This window comes from Pezoporus flaviventris, unplaced genomic scaffold (genome assembly GCF_033815535.1).
Source record: "Pezoporus flaviventris isolate CSIRO_AGI_PZ_B2104156 unplaced genomic scaffold, CSIRO_AGI_Pfla_v1 ptg000047l, whole genome shotgun sequence".
Lineage (NCBI taxonomy): Eukaryota > Metazoa > Chordata > Aves > Psittaciformes > Psittacidae > Pezoporus > Pezoporus flaviventris.
This window is the reverse complement of record NW_026892595.1, coordinates 1-10000: the sequence shown is the minus strand read 5'-3', so window position 1 is coordinate 10000 and position 10000 is coordinate 1. Positions and strand designations below refer to the sequence as shown.

The following is a 10000-nucleotide window of genomic DNA, read 5'->3' as shown; positions in this document are numbered from 1 at the left end:
TGGGGTTCTGGGTTTGCCTTTCCGAAAGAAGAAACGAGATAGCCCCCAGCCCGGCTGCTGCAGCTCGGTGGTGCTGCTTTGCTCACATCGCAAGAGGCGCTTGTGCGGCTCCTCTTTCGGTTAAATTGATTTTAAATTTTAAATGGACGAGGGCTAATTTCACCGTGCTGTACTTCCCGAGCCGGCGGGGAGCCGCAGCCCGGGCGTGAGAGCGCAGCCTGGGCGCTGCGCCGAAGCCAAAGCGACTCCAAACGAGGCGAGAGAGCAGCCGAGCCCCGGGCCTCTTCCTGTGGAAGCTTTGCCCCGAGAACCACCGGAGGCAGGTGAGGAGTGTGGCCCCGGTGAGCCATTCCCTGCTCCCAGCTGAAGGCACCGCTCTACAACGGCAAACATTTTGTATTCTAGTCTGGATAAAATCTAGCGAGCAGCGAGATCTTTTCTGCCCTTGTTCCTGAGACTGAACTAACTTAGAGCAGTTTCCCTACTCTTTTTATTAGGTTTTTTTTTTAAACCTAAAGCTAAATGCATCTTCCTGCTAGTGTCACACATCTGTTTTCTCTTCCCAGTGCTTCTTGCAGGCCGGGGGAGGACAAGGGGAAACCACACACTGAGGAGCAGTCAGAATTTCCCCGTTGCAGGGTTAGTGACTTCTTAAAAAAGAATCTTAGAATCAACTGACCCGCCGGTGTGTAACACACACACGGTACCGGTTTGTCCCACCGAAAAGGGGAGCTGGTTTTAAATCCAGATTTAAAACTCCTCTTTAGTGCCCACCACCCCCGATTTTCTCCCTCGGGAGACCTGCCTCCATTAGTGGAGGTGGACAAAACCTAATAATGATAACATAAAAATAATCTCCTCAAAGGTATGTTAACCAGAAACGCTGGAAAAACAAAGCCTGCTTTGAGAAACGAACCAGGGAGTGTCCCTCGTTGCCGGTCCCCACTTCCCCAAGCAGGTGAAGCCCACGGTGCACTGTCCCAACATCATCCCTGCTCCCGCAGAATTGTGTTCCTTGCAGAATATATTCCAAAGCAGCAGCTTTAAATAAACAAAATAACATTTTAATCCCCCCACCTTCTCTTTTCCCTGCGGCAGGAGCTGGCCCTGTGGGTGCAGCTCTGCCCCTCTCTCCCGCTCCTCCTGCCTGCGGAAAAAGGGCTGAACTATTTCAGAGCTCCTGTGCCCTTTGTTGCAGCAGTTTTATTTTTGTCCAGCCCATCCTAAAACCGTGGTACTGTCATTTCCCGGGGATGCCAAGTATTTTACAGGGTACTTGGTTTCCTAGCGTGGCACCGGCGATCATCACCTCTCCTCCAGGGCTCCAGGTTTCTGCGTTTAACAAGCAGAGGTTTCCCAAACGCAGCCTGCCAGAGCATCACACCACCGGGCATTTAAAGTCTTGAGAAGGTGAAACCTGTTGACAGTACATGAGATTCAAGAGATACTTTTTTTCCGTGTTCAGGTCCTTTTTAATACGAGCAGTGGCTCGGGGTTGAGCTCAGTGGAAGGGGGCGGTTGCCCTCTCGTTCAACTAGAACTGAATCCCCCAAAGTTTCTTCATTAAGTCAAAAGGCTGATGAAACGCTTGGCTGCAAAATCACCTCTCCTAAACCGCCACGGAATTTCAACCCCCCTGTAAAAAGCTGAAACTACGAGATGCTTCCAGCTCCAGTGCTCACAAATGCAACCTACACACTATATAAAAACACATGGATATATAGTCCCAAAGAGCGCTACTCCATTGCGATGTCTGAGTAACACAGTCTCTATTTTGTAATAAAGTGGGTTATTTTGGGGTTTGAGTTTGTTTTGTGGTTGTTTTTTATTATTATTATTTAATGCAGTCCTCGAGAATCGAAACACAGAAAATGCAGTGAGAATGTTCACAACGTTGAGAGCACAGTTGTAAATAGAAACATTCATATTTCATCCCATTATAAATATTTGATACTGCAGTTGTAAAATGCACATGGTTTATAAACTGGAGAGAAGAAGGGGGGGGGGGGGGAATCCTCTTTGCTTCCTTGCTAAAAGGCAATGTCATTTAATCCTGGCTCCCAAGCAGCTGAGGGTTATTCACAGAATTTAAAATTACAGATTTTATTTATAGTTGGATTATTTCCTAATTTTTTAAGTGTATACTACTATGTACAATGTGTGTCTATTACAGCTGCAAAATAAAGAGGTTTAAGGCAAAGCTAGAAGTTTCCCCCCCCAAACCAGCACCCCACGCACACTCATACCCACGCAGGACACAACTTCCTCCCACCCCCCTCGGGCCGTGGGGAGGGGGACACCCCGCTCCGGGAGAAACAACGGGTTAAACGCAGCACAGAGTATAGAAGCCCCCTAAAAACACCGACTGCGATGAGGTGTCTCGTGGGGAGGAGGGCGTGGAGAGAAACACCCGCCTCCACGGCGAAATGAAGCGTCGCGCTGGCGGGGACCGCGCCGTGGAATGGGAATAGGGAGAGAGGGAAGGGAAAAGGAAAAATGTGACTATAGTTTGGGAGCAGGGCAAAACGTTCCTAAACACTTCGGGGAAGGTGATAACGGAGAGGAACCAGGTCTCATCCCGTGGCCGTCCCCCGCGGAGGGGAAACGGGGTCGGGAGCCGGGTCCCATCCTGATCCCGATTCCACTCTGCGGGGGGCGGCCTCGGGTTAGAGCTGCATTCCGGAGCGGCTCCCGCTTTTAGGAGATGTGGGTTCTAAAATTTTCCCTTTCCCAAACTTTTCCTGGAAGTGAGGGTGTAAATAAGGGATACTAACCTCATCCCTGCATCCCGCATCCACACCCTCCCGTGGGTCTCGCTGGGGAGGAGGAGAGAGTAGGGGCTCAGGGAAGGACCCCGGACAAGTTTCAAGATGGTGCTTTGAGATTTCTTTCCCTATCGTTACTGATATATAATTTTCTTCTTTTTAAATTAAATTCCGCATATCTATTCCCAAAGCCAGCCCCAGACTCACACATCCCAGAAATAAAAAAAAAAAAAAGGAAAAAGAAAAAAAAAAAAAAAGGAAAAGAGGAAGGGTGATAAAAAAAAGGGTAAAACTCATAGAACAAATAGGATAACTATTTATTCGGTTCACAGTCGTGTGAAATGCAGCAATAAAAATCTTTGGACTTCAGCAAAAGTTGTTTTTAATTCTTTTTTTTTTTGAATTTCAAAAAACAGTGTCCAATGTCCATTAAAACTGCGCTTAAGTCTATAAAAATGCAACTTAAGCATTAAAAAAAAAAAATCATAAAGATAGCGTCTAAAATCTCCATACAAGCCAGAGAAAAACAAAACCAATGAAACCAAAGCAAAACAAACCACCAACCAGCCCAAATCCCCAAAACCAAAACCAACCAAAAAAAAAAAAGGAAAAAAATAATCAAAAAAATATTTTATAATCAGATATCTTGGATTTTTACACCACCTTACCTGTAAATTATATATACATACAATATTGCAGAATTATATCTAATACTCAATATTTTCACTATTAATGCTGGTATAATCTTTATACACTGGCCCTTACGCTTCTTTTTATTTTTTGTTTTTTAATTAAATTATTGCATTGTATAAACTTTGACTGCAAACGTGTCCCCCCCGCCCCCCCCCCCCCCCCCCCAGCCTCCCTGTTCCCTCCCTCGCCCCCCATCCCCCTTTCCCCTTGGCTATTCACTGTCCGACTTGCCGTCTTTCGCCGTGGTGGAGTGGTTGTAGAGCCCCTGGGCCATGAGGTGCACTGCCAGGGAGTTCTTGCTGCCCGTCGCCTTCTTGATCTTGGCTCGTTTATTCTGGAACCAGATTTTAATCTGGGACTCGTTAAGCCCGAGCTCTTGGGCCAGGCTTTGCCGCCGTTGCTCTGTCAGGTACCGGTTCGTCTGGAACTCGGCCTTGAGTCTCTGCAGCTGCTCGGCGGTGAAGGCGGTGCGCGGCCGCTTGTCCTCCTTGTTGGGGTTCTTCTTCTTTGGTTTGCGGGACCGGGGACCTACGACCGGGAGAGACGAGAACCACCGACACCGCCACGCTCCGCTGCGGGCGGCCCCACGCCACGCACCATCCCGCGGGGATGGGCGGGGAGAGGGGGGGTCACTCCGCTCTCCGACACCCCCCCCCCACAGCCCCTAAGAAAGAATTAGACCCCACCGACATCCCCCCCCCAATAAAACCAAATCCTGCTTTGTGCCCTTGCTGCCGGGGGATGCTCGGGAGGCAGCGGGAATGGAGCCTCAGCCCATGGTAACCTCAGCCGGTAGCGGCCGCTCCCTCTGCACCCCAAAAATATCTACACGCCTTTCTTTCATACCGGGGTGCCCGGCAAGTGGAGCCTGCAGCAGAGACAGCGTCAAGGAGTCATATTTTACTCTCTGAGCAGATTATTTATATATATACTTATATATATTTTAAGGAATCCTCTTTTTTTTAAATTTATTTATTTTAGTAAATCCTTTTCTTCCTTTTTTAAGGATTTTTTTTTTAAGGAAACCTCTTTATTTTTATCTTCCTTTCTTTTTATTTATTTGATGGGTGGCGATTAAATAAAAAATAATGGAAATCAGACGCCTGTTTACATTGCGAGGAGAAACCCGCCGCTTTGCTGCAGTGCCCATATGGCGCTGCACGGCCCGATCCGAATCGCCGGGATTATTCTCGGGAATATTATTCTCGGCAGCACAAGGAGCCTTTTCTGCCCGGGCCGAGCCATTGTGAGGATGTATGTTAATTAAATATTAACAAAGGAGAGCACTGGAGAACAATGGAGTAAATTCCAATTCAACCCTGAATATTACCTCTGAGGAAGAGTTTGGTTTCAGATTTTACGAACTAATTTTCAACTCGTTTTAAAATCCCTCCTCCGGCTGCCCGGCTCTCCGGGTGAAAATCCCAGCTCGCTGCTTTTGTAAGGGAAAACCTCGTATTTATTTATTTTCTTTTATCCCTGGGAGCAGCTCTTCCCATGCCTTTCCCAATGGTTTCTACTTCTTTTTAACGAGGGTTTTAGCAGTCTGCCGGGGCCAGCGCTGTTCCGGCAGCAGAAGGACATTTTACCCCCTGGCTTTTTGTTTTTAATTGTTTCCTCCCCCAGTGTTTTATCGATAATTTCAGGAGGTTCTGCCCAAGCCCTTTGCCAAGAGACGGACCCTGCCAAAGAAGTTCCCCGGCTCTTGGAAATGTCCCCCGGCCCCTACAGAGCTCATCTGCAGCACATGGAGGGAAATTAAAGAAAGAAACGAAACGGCGGCGCTCCGAGGCCTCCTTCGGAGAAATAAACCATCGCGGGTTGCTTTTGGCTAACACAAAAATACAAATAGATCAAAGAGAGGCCTGTGGAAATCCATGCTCCCTCCCCAGAACACAGAGCGGGGGTATTTTCCTGAGCGGCAGCTGGCCGGGAGGCTGAGCTGGGAGCCCAAACCCAGTGGTTTGTGGCTTTTTTTTCCCCTTCCCTCTTTGATAAACCCCGGCAGTTGGTGGGAAATGCCCCGAGCTCGGCGGCCCCAGCTCCTCCGCGGAGGCGGGAGGGAACGAGGGAGGGCAGGGATACCCCGCTCCCCACTCGTCGCCCCTGTTCCGCACATCCCCAGGCACCCCTTCTTCATCTCCCCTCTTTTGAGGGTCCTTTTAAGCACACACCACTCCCCAGCATAAAAAGAGGAAGGAAAAAAAAAAGGAGGAAGACAGAAGGAGCGGGAAAAGGGGAGCGGGGTTTGCTCCTGCTGCCCTCCCGGCCCTACGGTTGGTCGGAGGCAGCCGGAGCCCGGGGAGGGAAGCCGGGAACAGGGAGCCGGGAGCTGATCGGCAGACTGGCGGGGAGCGCTTACCTGAGGAGGGCCGGTCCGAGTACCGCGTGCAGTACACCCAGGCGGGCCAGAGCATGGGCTGGTTCCCGGCGTTGGAGCTGGCCTGGGAGCTGTCCGAGTCCGAGCTCACCGACAGGTCGCCGCCGCTCAGCCCCCGCGCTTTCAGGGCCGCCTCCAGCGCCGCGGGGTCCCCCCCCTTCTTGGCGGCGCCGTGCAGGGCCAGCCCGGCGGGGCCTCCCTCCCCCCTGCCCGGCGAGCCCGCCCCGCCGCCGGGAGCGGAGCCCCGGGGGCCGGCGCCGCGGCGGGGCTGCGGCGGCTTTCCGCGCCGGGCCGGCGGGGCTCTCCTCCGGGGCCGCCCGCTTCCTTCCTCCGCCCGAACTCGGGCCGCAGGATGTTGTCGATGAAGAAGTTGGTGATGCGGTGCGGGTGCGGGTGAGGAGGGTCGCCGGGGGGGAGCAGCAGCCCTCGCCTCCCTCCGCCGCCGGGCTCCGCGTCGCCGCCGGACTCCTGCGGCTCGGCCGCCTCCTCCCGGGGGCTCCGGCCGCCCTCCTCCATGCTGCTGGCCGGTCCCGCCGACGGCTCCGCCGCCCGCCCCGCCGCCGGCCGGGCTGCTGCCTGGAGCGTTTTGTCGGTGCTGCTGCAGTAGGTTGTTCTTTATTTTAATCTTTTTTGTTTGTTTGTTTGTTTTAATATATATATGTATATATATATGTACACGCACGCACAGGTGTCTATTTGCTTTCGCTTCTCCTGGCCGCGCCCGGCATTCAAAATCCAGAGTTTGCAAAAAAAAAAAAAAAAAATTTGAATAGCAATAAAAAAGAAAAAAAAACACAACAATTGGAGCGAAGCAAACCCAGGAGACCCCCAAGCCAGCAGCCGAGCCTCCACCAGTTCCAACTTGGCCAAAAATAAAAACACACAGGCTCCGGTCCTCCCGCCCGCCGCTCGCCGCCTCCTGCCGCCGCTCAGCCGCTCGGTCCCGCGGCGCGCTGCCGCCTTCTTCCCCGGCCACCGCCGCCGCCGCCGCGCCTCATCCGAGGAGGAAAATATTATTATTAATAATAATAATAGTGACCGGGGGTGCGATGGACGGGGGGTGCTAAAGCGATAAAAAGAAGCCGAGGTCCGGTGCCGGGGCGGGCTGGAGGCGGGCTCTCAGCAGCCGGTGGTGTCCCGCGGAGGGCAGGGCGGTGAGCGGCGCCCCGCGGGGCTCCGGCCGGCAGCGCCTCGCCCCGCGCCGCCCCGCGCCGCCCCGCGCCCGCACATGCGGGGGCCGCCGCGGGTGGGGGGCGTCCCGCCCTGCCGCCCGCCCGCCCGCCCTGCTCCGCGCCGCCGCAGCCGCCGCAGCCGCCGCCGCGCCCGGACACTTCCAGTCCGGATTGTTGTCCTTTAGGTTTTAACGGGGCCCCCGCCGGTGACGTCGCCGGCCCGGGCACTTCGACACGTGCCTCGGGCCAATGATAAAGCGGGCATGCGCACACGTGGTGCGCGGGGCTCCGGTAAGTGACAGCGCACACGCCCCTCCCCCCTCCCCGAGCCGGGCCCGGCCGCAGCGGGGATGCGCGGGGGCAGCGGAGAGGGGGGAGCCCCGCCGCGGGGTGCACAGAGCCCCCCCTTCAGTACCCTCCACCGCTGGATTATCGGGGTTTAATTGCCCTTCTGTCTACGGGGGGGGGGGGGGGGGGGGGCGACGGCGACATCCCATAATTCCTCGCTGAAATGCATAAATAATATTAAGCGAGCGGCGGCGATACAAAGAGGGTCGGGAGGTTGGGGAGGGGGCACGGGGGATACAGGGCCCGGCCCGGTGCCTGCGGGCTGCCCGAAGCGTCCCCTCCCCGCGGCGCGGTTCGGCTTCCGCAGCGGCGGTAATTGACTCGTCCTTCCCGCAGCCGGACAGGAGGCTTTGATCTCCAGAAAAGCCGTGCTTTCCCCCCCCCCCCCAAGCCTCCTGCCCGTCACCCTCCAGACCCCCCCACATCCCCCGCTTCTTGGGGACGGGGAAGCTGCCGGTGCTGTTTTGCCTTTTGTCTTTAAGAGAACCCTCCTCCAGGAATAAAATTAGGGACCAAAGTACGGGTGGATGGCCGAAGGGATGTGGGGCTGAGCTGCCGGGGGTGCCCGGATTCTCCGCGGGGCCCGCAGGGAGGGAGACGAGGAGGCGGGAGGGGGGTCCTACCCCCGCAGCCACCCGTTATCACTGCTCGGGGCCCCGACGGGGCGCACGGTGAGGTGCTGCACGGCCCGCGGAGGGCCGGTCAGGGGCGGCTCCGCTCCGGTGGCCGCAGCACTCTGAGCCTGTTTTTTCCCCGCTAAGTGACACTTTTATTTGGAAGAGGCTTCCCTGCGGTGACATGGACCTCTCCCGCCTTGATGGAAAGCGACAGCGAGTCCTTCCTCTCCTTTTCTTCTTTTTCACCTTCTTCTCCTTCTTTTCTGATTCTTCTTTTCCTTTTCCGTTTCCTTCCTCTTTACTCTTCCATTTTAATTTTATTTTAAATGTATTCCTCCCTTTCCTTTGTATTTCGTAGCCGGTCGGGTCCATCAGCGAAGACAAGCGCTACCTGATCCAAAGTTGTTTTGCTCAAACAAGCACCTAGAGGTTAATTTCTTCAAGCGCCCCATGAAAAGCGATTAGCCTGTCTCCCAAGAAGTATTTTCTAATTACTTGGAAGCTCTCGCTTTGCTACTACCCCATAATTAAACGTGTTCAAGGTGCTGCACTTCAAATATTTCGCTCCCGGGCGGACCGGTGTTACCGATAAAAACTTCAGACCTCTGGGAACCCCGCGGTACCTGCCCGCTCTGCCGGTACCTCGTCACCCTTCCCATTCGTTATCCCTCTCCTTGGCGGGGATATGTGGACCCCGCATAGGACAAGGAGGAGAATTCCGGAGACAAACTCCAAAGCAGGAGATAAACAAAGCTGTACAAAATAATTACTGCATCTGCTTGTCCTCTGACAATAATCCAGCACCTCAGGTATGCAGAGGTAGCGGAGGGGGATCGGGGGGTGATCTGATACCTAACCGAGGAAACCTGAAAGATCTTTATATATATATATTCCCTCTTTCCCAGGGTTATTTTTATCTGGGAGCCCAATCTCTGCAGAAACATTCCCCAGCAGCACGTTTTCTCGCCGGTCTGCGGGCGCCCCGCCAACGGCATCGCAGCGTGAGGGGGCTTTTCCCCGGGAACCACTGCGGGTCACCGGGAGAGGTGGCTTGAAAACGGGGATTTGGCTTCGTTTGCTTCTTTGCTTTGCCCTCCCCTCGCAGCCCTGGTGCGCGCAAAAGTCACCTCGCAGCTCCCCAGCCAGGCATTTTTTTCTCTACACTCCACGCGTGGTTTCACCGAGGCTCACCCATTGAAAATACGTTTATTTTCCCTCCTGCAAGCAGGCGAGTGTGCGGGAACAGCCCCCCGCATTCCCGGGCAGCCCCCTGCTCAGTTCTTTTGTCATCGAGAAGTTTAAAAGCGAGATGACAACCTGGGAGGGAGGGCGGGAGCGGCCGGCCGACCCCTGCCCGCAGCGGGCAGGCTCCGGGCCGGTCCTGCCGCTCCTCCTGGCAAACCCTCCTTCCTTCCAGCTTTTCTCCACAGTCGGAAAAAGCAACAAACCCCTAGGTACTGGGAAGCCAAAATGCCCAAGGCAGTGGGGGAAGCCCAGGGAGGGTTTGCATCCCCCATGTTCTTCCAGCGCGGGGATGGCTGCCTGCAAAACGTTGGCATCCACTGTATTTCGCCGGATTTTCAGCAGTTACCCTCCTTTTTCAGCCACCCGCTGCCTGTACAGCCGGGGGATGGCTGCCCGCCGGGCACAGCCAGAGCACCCGACGCATCCCTCTCGTTTACACCCGGCATGGGCTTGATTTCCAAGTGATGCCTTTTTAAGGCAGCTTTGGCAGGGCTTTGGAGCCGGCAGCTGAGGACGGAGGCGAAGGAGAGGTCGCCGCTTGCCGCTGCCCTCCACCGAGGCTGGCCGTGCCGATGGCCGAGTGCCAGGCGCTGCCGGGCAGAGACCCGGCTCAGCCTTGCAGGGGTACCGTACCAATTCTGGGAAGGGAGAACCCAGCAGTGACCCCTTCCCAGCCCCTGCCAGGCTCTCCCTGGCCGGGAGAGCTCAGCCATCACTACTGCGTTTCCCCAGTGCCGCCGGGTTTCCATCACACAGCCGACAACCAAATCAAATAAACCA

At 54.8% G+C, this 10000-nt stretch overlaps 1 protein-coding gene across 1 annotated transcript; it reads right to left on the bottom strand.

Moving 5' to 3' along the window:
* Window positions 1-3652: 3652 nt before the first annotated feature.
* Window positions 3653-6476, bottom strand: EN2 (engrailed homeobox 2). Its single transcript, XM_061467980.1, is given in 3 exon segments — window positions 3653-3986; window positions 5821-6069; window positions 6072-6476. Coding segments are annotated over 3 exon segments (849 nt in total). The 5' UTR covers window positions 6355-6476; the 3' UTR covers window positions 3653-3669.
* Window positions 6477-10000: the final 3524 nt, after the last annotated feature.